The sequence below is a fragment of the Drosophila gunungcola genome, chromosome 3R (assembly GCF_025200985.1).
Source record: "Drosophila gunungcola strain Sukarami chromosome 3R, Dgunungcola_SK_2, whole genome shotgun sequence".
Lineage (NCBI taxonomy): Eukaryota > Metazoa > Arthropoda > Insecta > Diptera > Drosophilidae > Drosophila > Drosophila gunungcola.
In genome coordinates this window covers 29,084,740-29,108,794 of record NC_069139.1, presented here as the reverse complement: position 1 = coordinate 29,108,794, position 24,055 = coordinate 29,084,740, and the positions used below count along the sequence as shown (strand labels likewise).

Here is a 24,055-nt window from a genome sequence, read left to right as displayed (position 1 = left end):
TTTATAGAATACCACTGTAAAACATAAATAAATTTATGTTGAGTTGCCAGACTGGCAGAAACTGCTTGCGCTGTTCACAGTACTGCCTGATCAGCTGTTTGATTTTATTTAGATAAAGCAGTGGTATTTGTTATTGTTGCCTGCGAATCGAAAAAGTTAACAAAAAACAGCATACAAAGTGCTACAAAACAATATCTAATTAAAGGTGTGATCGAAATCTAACATAGTTGCGTTGCCGTGGCAACCTGGGCCCAAACAAACGAAATCGGAAAATATTTCCCAAAAATCAAAAGAGTTCTCATCAGCTCATTACAAAAATGTTTATACTAGACAAAATACTGCCGTTTATATTTAGCTATATAAGACCGTTGGTTGGAGTTCTCAAGTGGTTCCTTCATGCCTTCACCAGGCTGTCGGAACTTCAGAGGATTTGCTATGGTGCAGTCGAAGGTGCCAGCCGTACTAGTCAGGTTGAAAGATCGCTGACATTGTCTAAAATACCCCAAATAAGGCGGCTTGTACTTGACCTTGATGAAGCGGCGCCCTACGTGAACGATGCCGAGCTAATGGAGTTTGGTAGGTTAACGAAAATCTATGTATCTGTCATTAGAGGACAATATTACTATGCGTTTGTCCCCTTTGTAAGAAAAATAGATATAAATGCATTGCTTAAAAATCAAAAAAATTCCGATATAGGTAAATAGTTTTTACATTTACAAGGACAATACACATGTTTGTTAAATTTTTTTTATTTTATTACGATCCACTCTTAATGTTGCCATATAAGTCTGACAATTCATATCAATATCTGTGCATATTGATCCTAAGTTTACTTCTTAGAGTATTTAAAATATTTGAAAATAAGTTCAAAATCTTTATAATATTTATAATTTGTATTAAATCTTATCCTAATAATCCAAACCCCATTAATATTTGTTGAATATGTGTATTTTTAGCTCCTCGTGCTGCGCGCGTTGTCATGCAAGCGAAACGCATCAAGAGCAATGTGCATCCGGACTTTGCCCGGCTCTTCGGCACCTGTGTGACCAGCATTTGGGGCTACCGTCGGCTTATGCACCAGGTGGAGCAGCTGCGGGCGGAACGGTACGACTCAGATAATCTGGAGCACGAACAAAAGTTGCTGCGGCTATGGCAGCTTCTAATGCCGGAGGCCCCTCTTACCGGACGCGTGAGCAAACAGTGGCAAGACATCGGCTTCCAGGGCGACGATCCCAAAACAGATTTCCGGGGAATGGGTATGCTCGGCCTGGAGAACTTGCTGTACTTCGCCACCGCCTATAACGATGCCGCAAAGCACGTGCTCCTTCATTCGATGCATCCCACATTGGGTTACACATACGCCATTGTGGGCATTAATCTCACATCAATGGCATTCAATCTAGTTAAAACGGGTGCCGCGAAAACTCACTTCTATAACCTGGTGGTGCAGCACAGACAGGACTTTAGCACAGTGGAGGATTTCCACAAGCTGTACTGCTACCTGTTCTTTGAGTTTGACCGCTTTTGGATGGAAAGCGACCCGCGCAATATTATGGACTTTCGCGAAATTTATCAGGCTTTTGAAATAACAAAACTAGAGGCCTTGCACAACGATAGCACTATTTTTAAGACCAATTTGATTGTAGAATCCGTCTAAAAATAAAAAGATGTATATAAATTTTAAATGTGTTTGCTGTCATCGAATCTAATTACCTTAAGGGGTTACATCTTACTGTGGCTAGATCAGATTTGAATAAATCATTTCAGGCTCTACCATTTTTTGCAAATTAATATTTCACTTTCAGGGCGAAATGTTAAGGTAATAAATGTACTGTTATCTGTCTCAATTAAATGGTTGAAATTAATGCCCTCTTACTAATTTGCTGCTTTCGAAACCTCATAATTTATTATTTAGTTCCAATTTGAATAAAAACTTTACTTTTTGTATAAATGCAGATTTTATGCGTTTATTTGAGAGCCATATATAATGTATATTTTTGTATGTATTCATATATATTTTAATGCAAGTATGTAAATCTTTAAACTAAGCCTGGAATGTCACATTATAATACTTTAAAATCAAGTCAGAGATTTCTCACTGAGATAGAATAAATAATAATTTATATATCACGCAAAAGCATAAAAATTAAAAAAATAAAATTAATAAGAGATTGCACAAGAAAATGGTTTGCCGACTATATCCTATTTGGTAATGCCATAAGAATGCTCAAGTCAAATTCCGAGGCTCAATAGAGCTTGCAAGCTAGTTTTTGGAGTATCCATATAGAAAGTATTCGTTTCTCTAGCGATAGAACTTGACCTCCGCCTCGACACAGTCCTTTAGCAGTTCGTCCAGCTCGTCACTGGCGTGATCCTGGAGAGAGAAGTAGTTGTTCAGCTCGTCCACGCAGGAACGCTCCAGGCTGCGCAAGTGCTCCAAAGCCGCCGGCTTGCGCTGCGAGTGGAGCTTGTGGAGCAGCGTCAAGTCCGCGTCACCCTGCACTTGGGTCAACGGTGAGATCCTCGGCTTAGGGGCAAAAACGAACGGCTTGAACACAGACTCGGCGGCATTGGGCGTGCCGGTGAACCAGTGGCACGAGATCCCCTTGACCGACAGCACCGACACGGTGGCTGCCCGCGAGCTGCTCGCATTGCTGGCAGCTCGGAGCGATTCGAACATATCATGCTGGGTGTATGTGCCATCTCCAGCCGGCTTGGGTCCACACCAATCCTCGGTCGGGGCCTGGGCCTCGGCGTCGTGGGCAGCGGCAAAACTGGCCACCTCATCCAGTCCCTCGCTGGACTTGTTGACCACGGTGGTCACCGCCAGTCCGCCCGAGGGCAGTCGCATAAAGCTGGCCTCCAACTTTTCGGCGGCCCAGACCTTGCCCGAGCAACTTACGAACCAGGCAGCTGCGGCATCACAAGTGATGAAGTTCAGTTTGGAGTTGTCGTGGCCGTGGCTGGCCACCAGTCCTCCAATGCGGTCTACAGCATCGTCCACGTCTTTGGCCAGAGCCAAGGTCAAACTAAAAAAAAGAGATTTATTATTTAAAAGTTTTAAAAAGAGATAACCAGTGCTAGTGTCGTATTTTATTGTAGTCTCTTTTATTGAAAAACAAAATAGGGATGTATTAATTAAATGTTTTAAGAAGAGATAACCAGTGCTAGTGTCGTATTTTGTTTTAGTCGATTTAATTGGATTACAAACTAAAATATATCTTGTTTAAGGACCCTTGATATTAATAGAAATATCTAAATTAAATCGCACGGATTAGGCTGCTGTTATAGGGTTACCATTAAATAATTTGGCGTCAAGTTTAAAATAAAAATATATTCTTTTTCTACATTTTGATATATTTTGTAGCCAAGAACAAATTGGACGAATTGAGAATGGAATACAATTTTTTTGGTATGAATACATTTTTAAGAAATTTAATATTTAAATACATATATACTATTTGATACACCAGATATATTCAAATATGTACAAAAGGTGTACTTCTTTAGAGCTTTCGGTTTAACTAACATATAACGTACCGCACAATATCCGTTCCCAGAAGACTGTCGCTGTCCTTGGCCTCTTTTTCACCTGCCGCCCAGGTTAGGCCCACGGCCACGCCGCGTTCGTTGGCCCCAAAATCTCCGCCCCAAAGGCCCGGCTGCGGTTTCTGCAATATGACACGCACTGCATCGCCGCTCGACTCGGCAGGCGCTCCGCCGTCAGTCTTCCCCTCCAGCACTTCGCTGACATCATAGAAGCAAATCTCCGAAGCTACGTTTACGTTTTCTTCGTCTTCTGCATTGCGACCAATGATGAGAGTTCCTTCGGCACAGTTCTCGGGCAAAACAACAAAGCAGTCACCGTTGGATGTCATTTTTTATTAGGTTTTCTAGCGTAAGTAAGTAAGACTTTATTTAAAGAAACGCGAGGGAGTAGCAAAATTGATTTTTCCCACAGCTGTTTGGGCACGAGCGTTGTTCAACACCAAACGATATATCACGGGATTAGTGATTGCACTTTGGCACGTCTGGCCACGTCGGCCGCGAAATTTTTTTTCAACACTAGAACACTTGAAAAATTACAGAAAAATTAAAAAAAAAAGTCTTCATGACCTCCAAAAAATTGTTAATAAATAACCAAAGCAATGCTTTAATTATGTAACTGTATTGTTATATTTTGTTTTCCAATGAGCAAACTGCTTATGCGTGACCAAAATATGTCTTTGCCGGGAAATATACCTATTGGTTTCGTACGACCAGTACAAATTAAATATTTAATAAATAATTTATTATTATTATTTTAAATCCATAATTTATAAAATTCATATAATTATTTTATTGGAAACGTTTTTAAATGGGATAAAACATTAGCGCCACTGTTTGTCCATCTCTAAAATATAATACCATCTCTGAAAAAGAAACCATCGCTAGAAATAAACCCATCGTCTGTAACCGAGGTTTTTTGTTTCGGCGTAAAAATGCTCAAAAATCGTTGTTTTTAGAGCTAAAATCTCAGAACGTCTCGGAATAGGAGGCTTTTCGCGTGTTTTGTGCAATTGGAAAAACGCGCAGCCTGCAATATCGTTTCACCTAAGCTGCATTTGTACACAGAGCAGGTGGTGTTGTCTCCCTCTCGCGCCCGCACTGCTCGTTCCTGATGTGCGAGCGAAACACCAACAAACAAGTTACAAGGTGTGTGCTGGTGTTGTTGTAGCTGTAGTTGTAAATACTCGCGCACACTGTTGTTGTTGCGCTGGTGGATGGTGTTGTTCAGCGCCTTTTTCGAGTGTTGATTATTTTACTTGCGTGCGTTTGCTACTCGTGGGCGGCTGTTAGATCTGTAAGGCGCGGAAAAGTGCTGGGAAAAGCTTAAGCAAAAGCCAGAAAACGCAACGTAACGCTACGGCGTTGAAAAGCGTTCTTTTCAAGTGAAAAATCGGGTAAAAACTTCGAAAAATCAATATTCTGTGAGGGTGCCTAGCGGCCAATAAGAAACCGCTGCGTGAAAATAACAAGAAAGTCGAAAGAATTTCAAGTTTTCGGTGGACCGCTCCCTGAAAAAAGAGATATTTTCTGTTTTTGTTGTGCGTTGCTTGACCACTTTGACCGCGCTCATTTTTCCTCGCCGCGAAACTAGTTTTTTTATTTGGTTGCGAACTGCTGATGACGTTTTAAAGCCCTGCTGGCCAGTGAAATTAAAGCAATTGCTTATAAAAATCAATAAATTCAAGCCACGGGTGTATACACACAATTTTATGGAAATTTAACCAGCGCTTTAAGAGTCGAATTGCGAAAACTGGGAGAAACCACCCTCCAGTCCCCAAAAACTCCCCTGAAGGATGTACTAAATGGGGTATATGTATATGTATAAACCCACCCGCATTCCACCCCCCAAAAACGCGCCACCTTTTCCGGCATTTGGAGTAAATATGTACATGAAGCATCTCCCCGCGTGCGAGTGTATGTATCTGTTCCGTCTGAGTGTGTATGTGTGTGTTTTGTGTCGAAAGTGCATTGCTCTTCATTACAAAAGCAACGTGCAGAGCGGCCTCGTTTCATGTGCTCCAGTGTGTGTGCTTTTACACCGTTAAGTTAAGAGCACTCCAGCTATCGCGCAGTTGGCAACACGCTGGCTACGTTTTTCGGCAGTTGGCAACACGCTGACCCAATAACGGTACACTCTCCCCCTCCATCACGCACATAGATGCGCATGCATGAATGGAACAGAAACAACACCCGCATGCCGTTATTATTATTATTATTGTTGTGGCTGTGAAATCTCAGCAGATGCCGCGACCCACATATTTGCTCTCACTCGCACAGTGGTAGCAAATTGGCCTCCAATTGAAGGCGGAGCAGGGCTGCACTTTCCTGTTTTATTTTTGGTAGCCCATTATTCAAGTTCAATGAACCAGCCCATGGAACGCCGCTTGTGAGTGTTTGTGTGCGTCGCCTGATTTGTGAACGTAACAAGAATTTTTTGTGGTTTTTATAGCTGTTATAAACATTATATCAATATATGGTGGCATCACTGTTTATGCTTAGAGCCAACTTTATTTCTTTATTTAAATGGATCGAAATAAAATTTGCTTGGTTTGATAAACAGCGGCGAAATTACCTTGACATTGAAAGGTTGTGTGTGTGCGAGTGTAAATGTTTTGCGATGGAGCCCATGGCCTATCTCGCTCTCTCTCGCTGGGAAATACAAATTGAAAATACAAGTGCACAATTAAGTAATATTTCATAAGACAGACCAGGCGCTTGTTAATGTGAGTAAGCGAGTGCGAATGACCTTGCCAATTGACACCTGTATTGATAGCTGCTTATTATCGATAACGAGAAACTTCAAGATCGTCAAGATCGACTACTCATCATGTGCATTATTTCATTAACGAGAGTTTGTTATCGATATCGAAGTTAAGGGCAACCGCGGCAGCCGGAATGTCTTTAATTTTCTATGATCTATGATGATGCTATGATGGTCCGTAATACCGCACCCAGCTGCTTAAAGCATTCACACAGAACAATTCAAACGCTGTTGCAAAAACAGCTGATTCGCTTACGAGAAGTAAACAAACCTAAAAAAAATAATATAATAACACAATATGGAATTTTCCCGCCAATAAAGAAGATAAAAACGCAAAACTAAGTACAAGTAACACGAGCAAAGTTTGTCCTCAGCTTATAATTTATTCACTGGTGTTGCCCTTTAATGGGTTCATTAATTCCATGTGGATGTTCCCAAAATTACTGTTTTTCCTTGTATATCGTCCAACTTTTTGACCCACAGCTCAAATGGAAGTCGATACCTACCAAGTCTTTCATATAATCGAATTGGCATTGGTTCATTAAATTAAATTTTAATGACTTTCAAAGGCATCGATTTAAAAATAGCTGACTTTGTCCAATACGAGTCTCCTCCAGAAAATAGCCAAAATATTTAAACGTTCAGATAAAATTTTTTACCATTATTCCTTAGCATTTGATTCTATGTATTAAAAGCAAGGAAAAGTATTTTTAAGATAGTTTGAAAGACAACCAAAATCAAATAATTCTGCTCACGCCACAGTGACTGTTGACGCCTTGTCTTTGGATGGTGAATGGCGGATGGTGACTTCATGGGAACACGAGCTTCACAACCGATTGGATGGGTGAAATACGAAATACCCAAATAGTGAATTAACAATTTTAACAAAAGACTTCGCTTACATATAGAAAAAATCCATATCTCCCCGTCTTCCCTAGGGCAGAGGTCGGTACTCGTAACCATAACATGCTCGCACTTCTTTGTACGAGTAATTTGCACGGCGAAACTTGTCAGTGTGTGTGCCGACTGCGGTTTAATACTGTTCGTGTCGGCCTCCACCGACTTGCTGCTGCTGCTCAGTAGACTTGACCTTAGCCTATATAGAGCCCATATGCTAAGAATATGTAAACAAACAAAAAACAAAAGGGTTTAGCCCAGAGCGAAATTTTTTCAAACAGAATATTTGGCCAAGCAATTTTAAAAGTCGGCGTACGGTCTTAAAAAGTATATTTAAAAATAAATACTACCGCTTGAAGTATTGAATCGAATATGCCAAATTAAAAAGAGGTCAATTTATTATATCATTGTTTTGAGTGAGCATTGTAAGTTTACACAAAAAAGCTAAAATAATAATAAAATCTGCAGATATGAAAGTTTGAGTTTCCGGTCCAGATGGACTCTCTGATTCGGAAAGGGACATTTTTTTTTGTTTGGTACTATTTGTATACCCTTGCAGAGGGTATTCTAATTTCAGTAAAAATTTTGTAGCGCAGTGAAGGGACATTTCCGACCGTATCAAGTATATATGTTCTCAACCAGCATCGCTAGGATAGTCGATCTAGTGATGTCCTTCTGCCCGTTTCTAGGCATACTAGTCTTTCAGTTTTAAAGCATTAAACTTTTCCAAAAGTTGTATTTCTTTTGCAGGTAGTATAAAGGTAGGATCGAGCCAGATCGAACGACTATATCATATATCAGAATTACGGTTTAAATTTTATTTAAATCGGTATACTATATCATTTAGCTTCCATTGCAACAATCGGAATATAAATTAAAATATAATATATCTTTGCTGTTTTCACAATTAAAGAATTATTTAGTAATGGTTTGTTATTTGAGAATTGAGCTTTTAATTTTATTAAAATCGGACAATTGGAAAAAATAATTCAGCTGAAAATTATCATAGCCTTACTGTTTTTAAACATTTACATATATAGCTGCAAGAGTATATAAGCTTCGGCTTATCGATTTTTGCTTTCTTTTCTGTTTTAAAAAAAAGTGTTTCAACTTTTATTTATTTACACTTTAACAATTTTTTTAATTTTTCGAGCTCAAGCTTCTAATAACTAACCAATCTTTATAACGACTATGGGTTTCTTTCTATACCAGAAAAAACAAAACAAAAAGGATTTTGTGGATTTAAATTTGTAAACCAGTGAACAGTATATTTTTATATATAACATTAAAGTACACAAAAAGAAAATGTATAAACAAAATAAAAAAAGAATGTTACTTTTAATTTTAAAAAAAATTGAAAAATTGTCATTAAATTTCACAATTAAAAACTATCCATAATACAAATAAATATTACTTTTTAACTTAAACCTCCTAGTCTATTGAATACATTTTGTCAATTGAAATCATTAAATGATTTGATTTAGCTTTTTATTTTTTTTACAAAAAATTCGAATAGAATTTAGAGTATAAGCTTTATAATATTTTTGAATGTAAAATGCCTTCTAATTTAAGCTTCTTTTATATTTTCAGCTCTAACAAAATTCCATCTTCTTTCAATGTAAAACTGGAGCTAGACTCCAGCAAAGACGACACCATTCACTCCACAAGCTTGAACAAGAAACTGGTCAAGATTAAAAAGTTTAAGTTGGACGATATGAAGGAGATGGTGGGCGGCTGTTGCGTTTGTTCGGACGAGCGGGGGTGGCCGGAGAACCCGCTCGTATACTGTGACGGCCAAAACTGTACCGTGGCAGTGCACCAGGCGTGCTACGGCATTGTGACGGTGCCTACCGGGCCCTGGTACTGCCGAAAGTGCGAGTCCCAGGAGCGAACCTCGCGTGTGCGTTGCGAACTGTGTCCCTCGCGGGATGGAGCCCTCAAGAAGACCGATAACAGTGGCTGGGCGCATGTCGTCTGCGCGCTTTACATCCCAGAAGTGCGATTCGGGAATGTGACCACCATGGAGCCAATCATATTGTCCTTAATCCCGCCGGAGCGGTACTCAAAGAGTAAGTGCCCCTTTTGTAGTTGCCAAAAAGCTGCTGACTAATAGAAATTGACCAAAAAAAGTACCATAATCAAATACATTCGAACGAATTTTCATAATATATAGTAAAGTTGCCATTACGTCTATTGACTAAATATATAGAGTTTTTTGCAAGTAAATTTTGATTTAATTTTATAACACGAAATTTGGTTTAGTTTGACTGTAATAATATAATTTCCTCTGCTGGGGTATTAAAATACATTTTAACTTATGTAAAAATAATTTGAACAATTTCAATGAAAACAACACTCACTACAATCTTAGATTGAGCAGATCTCTGATTTTTCAAGTATCTAATATTTTACATTTATGCTAATAGTAAACATTTTGATTGAGTCAATAGAAAGAACTGGACTTTACCATGTCTCAGAGTGTCATTACTTGGGCTTTACAATGTGCGTGCATGTTATATCCTAAGTCATTGGCTTTTATAGTTGCTTAGATCTCGACGTTGATACGGACGGACTGTTCAGACAGACAGACTGATTCGGATAGTGATCCTGATTAAGAATATACATTCATCAAAGAACCGGAAACTCATCCTTCTACCTTGTTACATACTTTTTAAGGAGAAACGGATATAAACATGGAATGGCAAACCAGATGTCATGTCTGTTAGATAATATGACTGATTTTATCTACTCAGCTAATAAGGGTCCTAAAAAAATATATATTTTATTTGTTATTCCACCGGCCCATTGTAACCTGCATTGCAATTTTTTTCAGCTTGCTACATTTGCCAGGAGATTGGCAAACCAAATCGAGCCAATGTCGGCGCCTGTATGCAGTGCAACAAATCGAACTGCAAGCAGCAGTTCCACGTTACCTGCGCCCAGAGCCTAGGCTTGCTTTGCGAGGAGGCTGGCAACTATCTAGATAATGTGAAGTACTGCGGCTACTGCCAGCACCATTACAGCAAACTGGTGCGTATGTGAGGGATAGCATTCATGATTTTTCCGTTCAAATTCTTGATACTTTGCAGAAAAAGGGCGGCAACGTCAAAACCATACCGCCATATAAACCCATTCAACATGACACCTCTTCCGATTCATGTTCGTCGCCCGAGAAGGAGATCGATTCCACCATGAACTCCGCGGCGACCTCGGCCACGAGCATTAAGATCACGAGCACCAGTGTTAGTGGCGGAGGCGGAGGCGGGGGCAGCAGTAGTGCTTTGAATGCCAGCGCCAGTGGGGGAATCTCCGGGGGAAGCGGCAGTATAAGTGGCGTCTCCTCTTCCTCCAAGCAGCGCAAGAGCAATGCTTCCGGTAAATCGTCGAGCAGCAGTAGCAGCAGCTCATCATCCTCGACGGGAGTGGCGGCCAACCCGTCCTCAAGTTCTGCGCACTCTGGCAGTGCCAGCAGTATGCCAGCCGGGGGCAGTTTACTACCAGGCAGTAGTAACACCAGCAATATTAGCAGTAATTTAGGCAATAACCTGCCAGGCGGCAGCAGTGCTGGAAGCGTGTCTAGTGGAAGCTCTAGCGCAGGAAATTTACCAGCCTCCAGTGGTGGCGTAACTCAGTCGGCGGCCAGTCAATTATCGGCAGCAGCAGCCACCACAAAATCATCGGCCAGCAGCTCGAGCAGTAGTGGCAGCAGCTACAAGGATAAGCATAGCAAAAGCTTAAGCAAATCCACCTCTAGTAAGGATAAGGACGGGAAAGATAACGCTAGCAGTTCAGCGAACAATAGCTTCTCGAATTCATCAGCCTCATCAACATCTTCCAATTCAACGTCGTCACGAGAGAAATCCTCATCGAAGCTTTCGAAAAGCAAAGACTCCATCCAAATACCAAGTGCCACAAGCAGCACAAGTACAACCAGCAGTATCAGCACACAGCCCACTTCGTCCACCTCAACGGCTGGCAGTGGATTGGGAGGGTCCGGGACCCTTGTTAGCAGTTCAGCTGCTAGTGGAACCAACTCGAATGCCTCCACCAGCAATGAGCACTCGAATCATGCCCATAATTTTAGCACAAATGGAGCAGGATGTGTAAGCGCGGCCGGAAAGCAGCAATCCGCCAGCAATCTGACCAATCCACATCTCAGCACCAGTAGTTCCGGTTTTGGATCGGAGTTAAGATCAGGAAGCACCTCCTCAAGCTCAGCTCTGAACGATTCCTCCGGATTCGGTAACAACTCAAATACAGAAAGGGACAACTCTGCAGGCGCTGGATCGTCAGCAAGCAGTCTGTCCGGAACGTTGGCTTCGGGCATAGGTGGCGTATCCTCCAGTGCGGCCACAAATCTGAGCACCGGTAAGGGAGGCTCCTCGACATCGGCGGCCAGCAATCCCACATCAACGAACATCTCCTCGGGCAGCTCGTCGAGTTCCGCATCGAAAAAACGGAAGGCAGACTCTGCCAAGTCCAGCAGTGCCGTTTCCGTCGCTAGTTCTGCTCTGGACGATAATAATAGGTGGGAAACGAGAATGGCGAAGAAAAGGTCTTTTACACTTCACCTTAAACTTAAACGTTTAATAGTTTAACAAAGTCAATTACGACTGATTTCAAAGGAAGAAAAAATGGGAATGCGATAAAGAATTTTAAAACATAACTAGTATTTTTTATACCCATTATTTCCTCAATTACTAATTAAAAATACTTTTTAGTTCTTGTAAATTAAAATTTAGTTTTTAAAGATCAAAAAGTAATATTATTCAGTGAATTTAATAACTTAAATGTGACGGCAAAATGACAAGGTTAAGAAAGTACATTTCCTTGATTATTAAAAACCGTATTTCTAAGGCCTACTAAGAGTTAGGAGCTCAGGATTGTTCTTTTAAATGAATTAATATCATTATTACCCACCGCTAACTTGCTATGTAAATCAGTAAATTTGTTTTAAGCATTACACACACAGTATACTATTTCACCTGTGCTAAACATGTTTAATACGAAATGTGTAGAATTTTATTTTCAAAACAAACACAAGTAAAGAACTTTGTGTTTTGAACATTCAAAGTATAAAACATCGTGTACTTTATACATTTAAAAATACAAAATACACATACACTGAAGTACTTGATTATTTTCTATTTCGTATATAATTTTTACATGCATACACAGTTAGTAAACATTTTCACTACAATTCAGTAGATATTAAAAACAGTAAATGAATATTATTTGAAGTTTCAACCAAAAGCTGAATTGGCCAATTACTCTTTTTAAATTGGCAGTACCAAATAGGTCCTAGAAATGTTATGTGATACTTAATAAAAAAAAAGCAATTCGTCAATTGTAAAAATTTGAAAAAACTAAGCGCGTAGGAGACCTTTTCTTCTTACATTTTCTATAGACAATTTTTCTAATCAAATTTTCATTTGCATTTCCAGCTTGATATCCAGATACGATATAAAAGATGTACATGTAGCACTGACACCGCTAACAGACTTTGAGAAGGAAATCGAGAAGAGCTCCAAGAGGGTAAGTTTTATTATACATTTTGTATCTTTTAAAATATTATAATAACTACAATATACTGAAAAAACAATTTGAGTACCTTGCTAAAAGGGTGGTCAAGTTTTTGAAGAGCTTTTTGGGCTCTTGAGGGGCCTTTGGAATCTCTTGAGTTATTTTCCTCAAAATTTTACATACAATGTTGCCGTTTTATTGATGGTGCCCATTATCTTTTACACTTGTTGTTGTTTTCTGATCTAGCCTAAAGAGCGGGACAGAGAAAATTCTGTACTTTTAGTACAACTATATTCGTTTCACTCGTCAAAAGTTTTAAACGCAGACGCCTTGCCAATTTTTTGTTCATATTTATAAAAGGAAAATGCAATCACACATGCATGTAAAAATGTTTAAAGAAATTCTGTCGAAAGCGCAAGGTGCGCGATAATTATACAAAAGGTGTTACACACAATTTTAAAAGAATTCCGATTTTTTTCAATGCTACCCTTTAACATGTACGGTTGTTAATTTTTATACAACAAAATAAAAAACATATATATGTCTTTAAAGCAATACTTTTATTTTTTGTTTGTGTGAATAGTTACTACTTTGTTTAAGGACTTTTGTTTAAAAATAGGATGCTAATGATTTGGTAAAAAAATGCAATATATATTGCCCATCGGGAAACTAATTGATTAAATCGAGTAATTTGCATCAAGGTGCACTAATATGGCACCGCTGAGAAAATTTTAATTTTGTTCATGGAAAGCTAAGTATAATCAGTAAATTAAGTATAGTTTGCAAAGGGCAGGCTTTTGAACAATGTAAGGTTTAAATAGTTTATTCATATATCAGGGCTATTTTTGCATTTATTCTATCAAAAGATTAAAATTGACTTTTTAAGTATAATTGTTAACTTAAAGTAGTCTGTTCCTGGACTTATTTAACCTGATACGAGCTCAACTGAGCTTAAAACAACATTTCTGGTTCTTAGAAAGTACTCAAGTGCCCTTGCAAGGGTATTCTTTGGTCGGGCTGATGACTCGTGATGTCTATTTCTATTTTTCAGATGTGATTGATGCCCAATAATGTACCTATGCCCCATTAATTTTCTTTTGAACCAAAAATGCATGGTAAAATATTATCGAATTTTAATTAAATGCAAATGCGCATGTTAATTTATTGATGTTGTTGAAGTGCTGATGGACCGACAGACAGACAGGCTGTGACTTTGAACAAGACAGTTGAACCATGTTGTCGATCCAATGAAACAGCAACATCAATTCTTTTTCGCCTTGTCATGAGCACCTCCACCTGGAATATTCTGCTAGAAAATATAAATCTATAAAATTTATTAAAGCAAATTTTGTATATATGCCTGTGCATATACGTGAGAGCAGATATTTTGTTTTTTGTTCTGTTTGTTGCTCGGGTCGCTAATATATTTATTGTTGGTGCTATGCCGTCCATATAGTCATCCCTATCGTTTGTCTCTGGCGATTTCGTCGCCTTCGTGCCGTGTGCAGACAAAGACTCAAAGCGCTTGACAAATTTTCAGCGCGGTCAGTCGAAAATCGTTGTTAATCGAAGCTAAACTAAAATTAAGGATATTTCTTCTGCGACTCTTATTATTACGAACGAAAAGTAAATATCTGTCTTTGAACCAAACACAAAAACTTCAATCATAAACATACTATACAATCAAACTTGCTAAAAACATCGGTTAAAGGTGCAATGAGTTAAGCGGCCATATAATTTTAGAACTCGTGTGTAATGTGGACCATAATTTGACCCAGAAATGAGAGGAATGTGTGGCTCCACAGAGGAAGCATTTTTCCCACACACTATTATTTATAGATTCTGTTTTTTGTATATGGAAAAACTGCCCCGCAGCTTTTTGACTCAATAAATGAAAATGTCTGCGAGGAGTTTTTTTAAACGCGGAACAGTGGACGTGAAAAAAGTCAATTTGAAAACGATCTAATGTGGTTACAAGAGTAATGTACTTTAAAAAGAATATTCAACAAAATATTACGTTTTATTACTTAGCTTTTTTCAAATTTCTACGAGCAAATCCTATTTTCTACACAGTCCTGTGAAAAAAAAACTCGAAAGTCAGTAACCAAAAATAAAATAACTTACTGGTTCTTTATATAATTCGTGCAAATCGTAGATAAACACAACGTTTAACTTTAGCTATGGGTTTTAAGTACTCATAAAGAAGTGTAAATGTATTGTGAAAGCAATTAGTTAAATGTAGTCGGCAATATTAACAAATTCCCAGGTGTCTGATTCTTTGATGAAGGAACCCAGTTTGCACCGCATACTTTACGATCTTGTCTTCTGCAATGCGCCACCCCAGGCAAAAAATATTCACACCACATTTTTCCCAAAGTAAGGGAACATAAAAACACAAATGGCCAAGAGGAAGCGAGCGTAGAATATGAAATGAAAAACTTTTTCAAACCAAGCAGCACAAAATAAGTTGAAAAACCGCAGATACCCAACCAATACCATTATATTTCCATCCCACTCTCTGGCGATATTAGATGAAAACTGAAATGAAACGTAGGAAAATGCTCCGTGGTGCCGCATCTAAAGTTTCTCAATACACAGAGCTGAGCAGGAAAACTCAGTGGCAGCGGCGAAAAGTCGTCCGCCGTGTGCCGTGTGCACTCACAATTATATAGACTAGTTTGCTTTGAGCAATCTTCCAGTTCAGTACTCGGCGCTTCCGTGTGTGGTTTTAGTACGCTGTAGGTTCCGTTCTACCCGTCATATTGGTGCAGCTATCCATATACCCCCATCGGGTAGATATCGCCAGATTCTAACCGATATTGCACGCTGCCAGCATTGCAACGCACCTGACTAATCCATCGCAACCGCTAGATAACCGGATTACCGGCCAGGGACGATCCTCAAGCTGATTCAGTTGTAGTATAGCCCGATATATATCTGTCATAGTGGCGGTAATTTTTTGTGTGCGCTTTCCCCAATCTTTCTACCTGTCTGCGTTATTTTTAAACAAAATATTCTGTATAGATACACATTTATTGCTCATGTTTTCCTCTGTTTTCTGTGATAAAAAAATCGTTTCTAGTTGTGTTATTTTGATCATTAACATAAGAATCTTCTATATGTATTACGTATACGTCCGGTTGGGTAATTTTCTGGCACGAGCTATGACGTCTCGACTGACAGATAAGAATCTTGATAGATGATCTACATAATGAAAATTGAGGAGAAAATTGTCGGGCGTAATTTTGAATTTGAAAAAAAAAAACATGAAGGGATTCGATCTCAATTGTGAAACGGCGTTAATAAGATAAGACTTTTTACAAGTACAAAAGGTAATGTTCCTTTAAAAAATTAAACAACCAAGTGAAGATAGAATTAGATCGCAGACTGTTAAGGAATTTTTATAAGGTTTTACATTAGAAAAAAAGTTCGAAAGCTTTTTGAAAGTTTTAGGCTTTTATAAATTAAAAAAAACAACGCGATACTTTGATGATTTGTAGATTTGTAACATTTTTTAGGGATCATCAACCAGTAAATACATTAAGGCAAGAAAGATCGAAAAGTATGAACATTTAATGTTTAAACATGACAGGTGCTTACCTCATTCACCGCTTTCATCACCTCAGAAGTTTCCCCCAAGCAACCGCCAACCCCCACGGTGCCATCGACTCTATGTGTTCTTTTTCTGCATTTTCAGATAATAAACTTGATAAGTATATAGTAATTGTACTCGAGTAGATCATTTCGATAGCGAAACACCGAAACACATACATAATGCCTTCCTTCCAACCGATCGAGGCCCCCAAGTGTCCGCGCTGCGGCAAGAGTGTCTATGCCGCGGAGGAGCGCCTGGCCGGCGGCTATGTATTCCACAAGAACTGCTTCAAGTGCGGCATGTGCAACAAATCGCTGGACTCCACCAACTGCACAGAGCACGAGCGCGAGCTGTACTGCAAGACGTGCCACGGCCGCAAGTACGGACCCAAGGGCTACGGCTTCGGCACCGGTGCCGGCACCCTCTCCATGGACAATGGGTCACAGTTCCTGCGCGAGAACGGCGACGTGGCGTCGGTGAGGAACGGAGCCCGCCTAGAGCCCCGGGCCATTGCCCGTGCCCCGGAGGGCGAGGGTTGTCCCCGGTGCGGCGGTTACGTGTACGCCGCCGAACAGATGCTGGCCCGCGGACGCAGCTGGCACAAGGAGTGCTTCAAGTGCGGCACCTGCAAAAAGGGTCTGGACTCGATCCTGTGCTGCGAGGCGCCGGACAAGAACATCTACTGCAAGGGTTGCTATGCCAAGAAGTTCGGCCCCAAGGGCTACGGCTATGGCCAGGGCGGCGGCGCCCTGCAGTCCGATTGCTACGCCCACGACGACGGAGCACCCCAGATCCGGGCGGCCATCGATGTGGACAAGATCCAGGCCCGTCCGGGCGAGGGCTGCCCACGCTGCGGCGGCGTTGTCTACGAGGCCGAGAAGAAGCTCTCCAAGGGCCGGGAGTGGCACAAGAAGTGCTTCAACTGCAAGGATTGCCACAAGACGCTGGACTCGATCAACGCCAGCGACGGTCCGGATCGGGACGTCTACTGCCGCACCTGCTACGGCAAGAAGTGGGGACCCCATGGCTATGGCTTCGCCTGTGGCTCTGGCTTCCTGCAGACCGATGGCCTGACCGAGGATCAGATCAGCGCCAACAGGCCGTTCTACAACCCGGACACCACGTCGATCAAGGCGCGCGATGGCGAGGGCTGTCCCCGGTGCGGAGGAGCCGTGTTTGCCGCCGAGCAGCAGCTGTCCAAGGGCAAGGTGTGGCACAAGAAGTGCTACAACTGCACCGACTGCCATCGGCCATTGGACTCGGTGCTGGCCTGCGACGGACCCGACGGCGACATCCACTGCCGCGCCTGCTACGGCAAACTGTTCGGACCCAAGGGCTTCGGCTACGGCCATGCCCCCACCCTGGTGTCCACCAGTGGCGAGAGCACCATCCAGTTCCCCGACGGCCGTCCGTTGGCCGGACCAAAGACCTCCGGCGGATGCCCGCGCTGCGGCTTCGCCGTGTTCGCCGCCGAGCAGATGATCAGCAAGACCAGGATCTGGCACAAGCGGTGCTTCTACTGCTCGGACTGCCGCAAATCGCTGGACTCGACGAATCTGAACGACGGCCCCGACGGCGACATCTACTGCCGGGCCTGCTACGGCCGCAACTTTGGACCCAAGGGTGTGGGCTACGGTCTGGGCGCGGGCGCTTTGACAACGTTCTAGGGACGAGTTTATATGCCTATATACCTAAATACCTAATCGAAACCCACATCCATGTCTGTGAACCGTTCCGAACCGTTCTGTCTAACGAACCACATATCTGTTTTAACTAACCATCCCTGAGTCTAGCTAACTTAGTCTTCGTTTTGCTTCCAACGATTTTTGATCAACGATGCAGTAAATGCAAGTCATATTTCTTTAGGTTATGTGAGAATAAGTTTAATATGAAAACAAGAAAAAAAGAATAAATGAACAAAAAAATTGAAAACATAAAACTGAAACTTAAACTTAAACTGAAACTTAAACTGAAACTTACGACTCAACTCGAAACTAACCATCGAAGTCAGACTAACGAACTAAACGACATTAGCCACAGTGAGAAAGGTCAAAGGTCAGCGCACGAACGAAGGAAGCAACTACCGCGAGCCAAAGTCGTTTTACTTTTTGTATCTTACCTATTTTCGATGACCAGCCAAGTATGTCTTTTGCTCCAAACCGAAATACCCAAAAAGCATACTTGGAGCAAACTGATAATTTTTATACACTTTTACGACAAATATAAAAGATGAATGATATGATATGATATGATATGATGTTGTATATTTAGCTGATCTAGTTCTTACGATACAATTATGAAATCTATTATTTATAATGATATTTGAATGATTTCTTACCCATCTAATCTCTTGCATTCAGATGCGAATGCGAGCCATGGCAGATATTAAATATTTATATATATCAGCATACATATTCTACATGCACACACATAACATCCAATAATATATGCCCCAGTGGGTTCCATGAAAACAAAACGATTTCGAAATGGTTTTTCGTAGTTTTAATTGATTTAATTGGGTGCGCATACCCGAGATCTCTGCCTTTGGTTGGATGGAATGCTACCTGGTTGGAGTGACCGCTGGGTGGGTGCTTGGGTTGAGTTCAATTCGGTTTGGTTCAGGGGATGCGGTTCGGATTGAGCCACCTCATCTGGTCTATATATAGCTTGTTCGACCGACAAACATCGTGAAAAATAATTGCTCAACATACGCACAAAACGTTGCCTGCATACATGAACGTACAGGAATAAATTCTTTTGGTTGTGTGTGCTGGTCTCTCGAGAAAAACATTTGAAATGTTCCATAACCGTATCCAAATGATTTTCTAAATATAATATGATGCCAAAATGCCTCATACAGCTGACCCGAAAGCTTTTCACACCACTCAAAACTCCCACTCAAGAGAGCAACTTAAGAGAACCATTGTTCTCAAAGACACTGTCGACATATCCTTAGCCAAATTATAATAATACCAATGACACGTGCCAGCCGATAATGTTGAATAATGAGTGAGTCACTCTAGGGAAGTGCAAAGTACTTAGTCCTAATGCACTTTGGGCACTTAGGTATTTTTTGACACATCCCACACCCACTTGCAAGCATTATTCACATTTACATACATATATATTAATTCCCCGGCATCCCAAGCGAATATCTATAGGTTTATATTATGCTCCGTGACGTTGACCACGAAAATACGTTGCCATGGGGTTTGCCAAACTAAATAAATTATTTTTTGTTCTAATGTTATTTTTTCAGTCATAAATATTAAATAAAACGCCTTCAGCCAGGTGTGTTTACGTTAGTTTTGGTTTCGCATTGGCGAGAATATTTATAGACCTTCACAGTCAGCGTCTATTTTCGAGAGATTCGTTTTTGAAATTGTTTCGCATATGACACACGGCTCTTCAAAAACGCCCGAACTGACGAACAACAACACTACGATTTTTTTGCTGACTGCCCCGATGATCTCTAAATATACTTGGAGATACATTTTATTCGATATGGCTTTTCTAGTATGTTATTAATGTTTCATTTCTGCCGTTCAATGGTGCGAATAGATTTATGCCTTGTTTAAGTTTGCGACTATTTGTATGGCTAGATTTAACGTGACTATGACTCGGATAGAGAACATGTGGTTGTGTTGAGTTTTGGTTCGCGGAAGTCTAGTGTCTATTGTAAGGTTTTCCAGGGGGTTTGTTTACTTACCATTCGACCGCTTTGAGATGTTACAGAAAAGGCGATTGATTGATTAAATCAGGAAGTGACACATTCGATTGCTCTGGTAATGACACAATGTGCAATCAGATGAACATGATATATATATTGCATTACGTGACTAGCCTGCATTTGATGGCCAACTTATTGATTTCACATTATCGCGGGGTAAGAATGGAACCGCATCGAAACGGAACCAATTGGCCACAGGCTGTCATTTTGCGCGGCTCTCTGCTGTTTTTCATTTTAGTCGCCGATTGAAAAGTCCATGTTGCGATTGTCCTTATAGAACCGTGGGGGGTTGTCTGAGAACCAACAAAAATCGGGAAACGGAAGGACCTCAAGCTGGCTTTCAGTAGTATTGCGGTTCATTGGATAGTGGTGGAAAGTTTAAAAATCTACCCGCTTATGGCCTGGTGATAATTTATCATTTTTGTTCCTGTTGACTGTGCCAATTATGAGTGGTTGTCAAAAGTCGGGGTAAAAACTGACAATACACGTGCTGCACTACTCTATGTACACCCTACTGCAACTTCTTTTTTACTACCCTTTACACGGCTGAGGGTTTGTTTTACGATCTTGCCTCCGAAAGTTAGCCGCTTGATGTGCCTTTCACTTGGGCAGTTCCTTCTAAATAGCCATAAAACTCGTTTCGACAAATACGGTTTTCCTGGGGCAATTAATTTCCTTTCACTGGAACTCTCGGGTCACCCGAGCCACAACACCTTATTTGGGTGCGGGTGGGACGTTGAGTTTTTATCGAATCTCCGGGTCGCGTGTTTCATGAATTTGACAAATTCATGGGTGCGACACGTGTCGCCTTATTGTTTTTTTTTTTTTTTTTTTTTTTTTTTTTTTGCTTACACTTGGCAAATGTCTTCACATTAATCTGCTGGTACAGTTAACACATTTCAAATATGTACATACATTCCATACAATTATTAATTGTTGTTCCATTTGTGACGTGGATACAATGAATCAGTAAATAAGAAATTTATTGTTATCATTAAAAATAAAAATCCCTTAATGCACCAGCTTGCGGCTAGTGAAAATTTATTTTAGTATGAAGTCAGAACTAGGTATGTTGGTGTTTTAAATAAGTTAGTTACTAATTAGGTTAAATATATTAGAACATTTTAAAAATCTTTTAATATCAGACCAATAACTGACAAAATAGTTAAGTAGTTTAAATCTTTACCGGGCAATACCAAATATCTTGAATTTCGTATGATTTTCACTACCACTCACCACCAAATTGAATACTATACTCTCGGGACCTGTTAGCATTGGGTGATCCAAACTGCCACTTGAGTAAATATTTGGCTGTTGACATTTTTGTTTTAATTTGATTTTCGGAACACTCGAACATACCCTCCTGTCGCTAAATTGATGATCAATAGCGCGAACTAAATGGGTTTGCTTAGTGGCGTGTGCAAAGTTGAAAACGTTGCCTGGATCAATATTTGCACAATTCATTTGATTCCTTGAGTGTTGCACACACTCCTGCATGTTGGGAAACCCTCTTTTTAAGTTTGTTTTATGGGTTGAATGACCCCCAACTGTCGAGACTTAAAAGCATCACCTGTCTGAGCCCGTGGATTGCACTAATTAATGCATGTAAGGTCTGTTAATTATGAAAGCCAAATTTCTTGCCACGATGACAAAGAAATTCTGCCAACAGACAACTAAGAACCGCAATGGGAACAATATTGTTAAAAGTACAGTAGAACTTCCAAAAGTTATTATTATTGTCATTATCACTATGGACGACAGTACTTGTATATGGTTGTGCTTGGGAAACTACTAAATTGAGCCCTAGATTTAAAAATCTGCTGTGATGGTCCGATCGTAACGAGTAATACACCAATCGAAAGGTATCGCTAAATGAATATGGATTGCATACCAAGACTTATTTGCTCCAGGAAAAAGGGCGGTGAAAGTGACATACTAAGAATATTTTTAAGTGGAGTTCTTCATATTCGATTGGTAAAATATTACACTATTTAACACGGTTTAATTTTGTTCAAAATACGCGTCAAATGACACCAAATTTGGATCTGATGCTACGTTCAAAAGTTATTCAAAAAATAATTTTGGTATATTTAAAAAATACAACATTTTGCCGTTTCGTTGTCAGTTTCAAAAATTTTAACGACTTGTTTTAGAATTATTGAATAATTTTTTTTTGTGTTGGGCAGGTCGTTAAAAAAAGTTTGTTATACGACTTTTTGAAAGACTAGCTTATTTAGCGGGAAATCTCTAAAAATATGTAAACTTTGCACGGCTTTAACTTCTAAACTAGCAAAGTAATATATGTCAATATGGTATTGTCAAATGCTTATCCCGATGCCTTAACATAATTGGTATAAATAAAATAGTTTAATAATTATTTAATTTTTTTTCCTATTTTGAAAATTTTTAAAAATTGTTAAAACCGTTTTTTTACGTTTCTATCCCTTGAGATTCCTTAACTTTTGGTATAAATTTTACTGCATGAATGTTATCGAAAGTTATTAATCAACAAAATCGGATAATTTTCTCAGTTTGGAGAAGTTAACTCTGCTAAAGCAAGAATGTCCTCCCAAAAGCATCCACCACCAATTTGATGAGGAAAATACTATAAAAAATGGTTTCAGCTGAAAGGAAGAAACATTTTCATAAAATAATTGTAAACTATTAATTATTGCTTTAAATTTAAATTTAAAACTAAACCTAATTTAGCAAACTTATTTGAAATCAGATACTTTGCAAAAAATGAGCAAGCAGTAAGCAAATTTCTTAAAAACAACGAAGTTATTCAAATTTTATTGTTCCTTAGGGGCATAAAACTTTTTCGTTAATTTTAATATCCTTACAAATGGTATTTAAATTTTGTGCCGTTTGCTTGCGGTATAAATTACAATTTGTTCCTAATAATTCAATAAAAAACCGATAATGTTAAATTTCTTTTCAAATAGATTTACAAAAAAAAATTATATTGGTTAAACCGCTTTGAATTCGGAATTCATTTTCCTTTCCCGGTTGATTTTTATTTTTTGAAAAATCAGTTAAATAAAATAAGAACAAATAAAGCCATCTTAATGACATAGAATTTCTGGTTCAGTCAGTGCCTTAACTATTCGACTTTATATCGATTTTTATAAATATATATTTCACAAGCTTTAAACTTTTTAATGCTTAACCTATACAATAATCGATTAACTACAATTTAAAGCAATTTATTTTTTAAACAAAACTTTTAAATATTGTAGGTTCCATTATTTCAAAAGTATTAACATCAAGTTAGAGTCACAAAAAAAAATTGCAGAACGCGGGCTCTCGCATTGCTCAGATTACAAATGTTCGTGCAGTGCAGTGTTGACTGTGGTAAAATTAATTTTCCAGCCGACTACGAAGACGGCGCCATTGTGCCTTTGCCACCTATCTCTTGATTCGATTACGGTCGCGAAATTGCAACGGCAACATTTGTGCCCACAGCCCAAGCCAAAAAGTCAAAGACTCCCTCAAGTCCCCCTTCATTTGTTGGATTTGTTTGTTTTGTAAAACAGGCACGTTTACCTGCCCCCTACCCCGCCTCCCCACCATTCACTCCGGTACCCGTCGCCAGGTAAATGCCACTTAACGTTCATTTTTGCTTTTCTACATCATAATTTTTTAGGTTTTTATTTGCATCGCAAATTGTGCTCGCTATTCTTCTTCTTTCCCGTTCCAGCTGCAAACAATTTGCTTCATTTTCTTCTTGCACTTATTTTATTTATTGGCCATTGCAAATGTCTGCGGTGGCGATTCCTCTCTTTCTCTCTGTCTCGTCTCCTGTAAACATTGCCTTACAATTCAATTATTTTCATTTTCCTGTTTTGTCTTCTTGAATCGTTGTCTGGCAACAACAATAACAACAACATCGCAATGAGAGTAGAATTAACCTGCATGCAGCAAAGCCCACCCGCCCCACTTCCAGCGCTCTATCCCGCTCTCTCTTGACAGGCATTGCATAAAGCACACACAACCAAAT

The 24,055-nt window shown here is 39.7% G+C and overlaps 4 protein-coding genes and 1 long non-coding RNA gene across 15 annotated transcripts in view; 3 read left to right on the top strand and 2 right to left on the bottom strand.

Annotated features, from left to right (window-relative positions):
- Nucleotides 1–102: 102 nt before the first annotated feature.
- Nucleotides 103–1,678, top strand: LOC128252762 (ELMO domain-containing protein 2). Its single transcript, XM_052980804.1, has 2 exons — nt 103–576; nt 957–1,678. Exons 1-2 carry the CDS (start codon nt 318–320, stop codon nt 1,655–1,657), a joined length of 960 nt encoding a protein of 319 aa, XP_052836764.1. The 5' UTR covers nt 103–317; the 3' UTR covers nt 1,658–1,678.
- Nucleotides 1,679–1,934: 256 nt separating this feature from the next.
- Nucleotides 1,935–3,993, bottom strand: LOC128252761 (secernin-3). Its single transcript, XM_052980803.1, has 2 exons — nt 3,541–3,993; nt 1,935–3,029 (listed from the first exon to the last, which is right to left on the bottom strand). Exons 1-2 carry the CDS (start codon nt 3,876–3,878, stop codon nt 2,303–2,305), a joined length of 1,065 nt encoding a protein of 354 aa, XP_052836763.1. The 5' UTR covers nt 3,879–3,993; the 3' UTR covers nt 1,935–2,302.
- A 423-nt stretch (nt 3,994–4,416) lies between these two features.
- LOC128252748 (zinc finger protein zfp-1) overlaps nt 4,417–24,055 on the top strand; it is a 37,207-nt gene continuing 17,568 nt past the window's right edge. For 4 of the 10 annotated variants that reach the window (XM_052980758.1, XM_052980754.1, XM_052980757.1 and 1 more), the window contains exons 1-5: nt 4,417–4,695; nt 8,798–9,276; nt 10,041–10,237; nt 10,297–11,735; nt 12,652–12,742. In XM_052980758.1, coding sequence (XP_052836718.1) covers nt 4,661–4,695; nt 8,798–9,276; nt 10,041–10,237; nt 10,297–11,735; nt 12,652–12,742 — 2,241 coding nt within the window. In that variant the 5' untranslated portion in view covers nt 4,417–4,660. The other 6 variants (XM_052980760.1, XM_052980759.1, XM_052980762.1 and 3 more) reach the window with 5 other exon arrangements.
- On the bottom strand, nt 5,693–6,277 carry LOC128252775 (uncharacterized). Its single transcript, XR_008267339.1, has 3 exons — nt 6,258–6,277; nt 6,122–6,198; nt 5,693–5,956 (listed from the first exon to the last, which is right to left on the bottom strand). It is a non-coding gene; the product is annotated as an uncharacterized LOC128252775 (long non-coding RNA).
- On the top strand, nt 14,199–18,801 carry LOC128252759 (muscle LIM protein Mlp84B). 2 transcript variants are annotated; one of them, XM_052980801.1, is made up of 2 exons: nt 14,199–14,356; nt 16,428–18,801. In XM_052980801.1, exon 2 carries the CDS (start codon nt 16,505–16,507, stop codon nt 17,990–17,992), a length of 1,488 nt encoding a protein of 495 aa, XP_052836761.1. In that variant the 5' UTR covers nt 14,199–14,356; nt 16,428–16,504; the 3' UTR covers nt 17,993–18,801. The 2 variants fall into 2 exon arrangements, with proteins under 2 accessions (XP_052836761.1, XP_052836762.1); XM_052980802.1 differs by lacking the exon at nt 14,199–14,356 and adding an exon at nt 15,326–15,468.

Bases quoted from the DNA above. Each gene is read 5' to 3' on its own strand.
- LOC128252762 (XM_052980804.1), top strand. From the start codon at position 318: ATGTTTATACTAGACAAAATACTGCCGTTTATATTTAGCTATATAAGA. The intron at 577-956 runs GTAGGTTAACGA...GTGTATTTTTAG, and splicing joins TGCCGAGCTAATGGAGTTTG to CTCCTCGTGCTGCGCGCGTT.
- LOC128252759 (XM_052980801.1), top strand. From the start codon at position 16,505: ATGCCTTCCTTCCAACCGATCGAGGCCCCCAAGTGTCCGCGCTGCGGC.
- LOC128252761 (XM_052980803.1), bottom strand. From the start codon at position 3,878: ATGACATCCAACGGTGACTGCTTTGTTGTTTTGCCCGAGAACTGTGCC. The intron at 3,030-3,540 runs GTACGTTATATG...TCTTTTTTTTAG, and splicing joins CTGGGAACGGATATTGTGCG to TTTGACCTTGGCTCTGGCCA.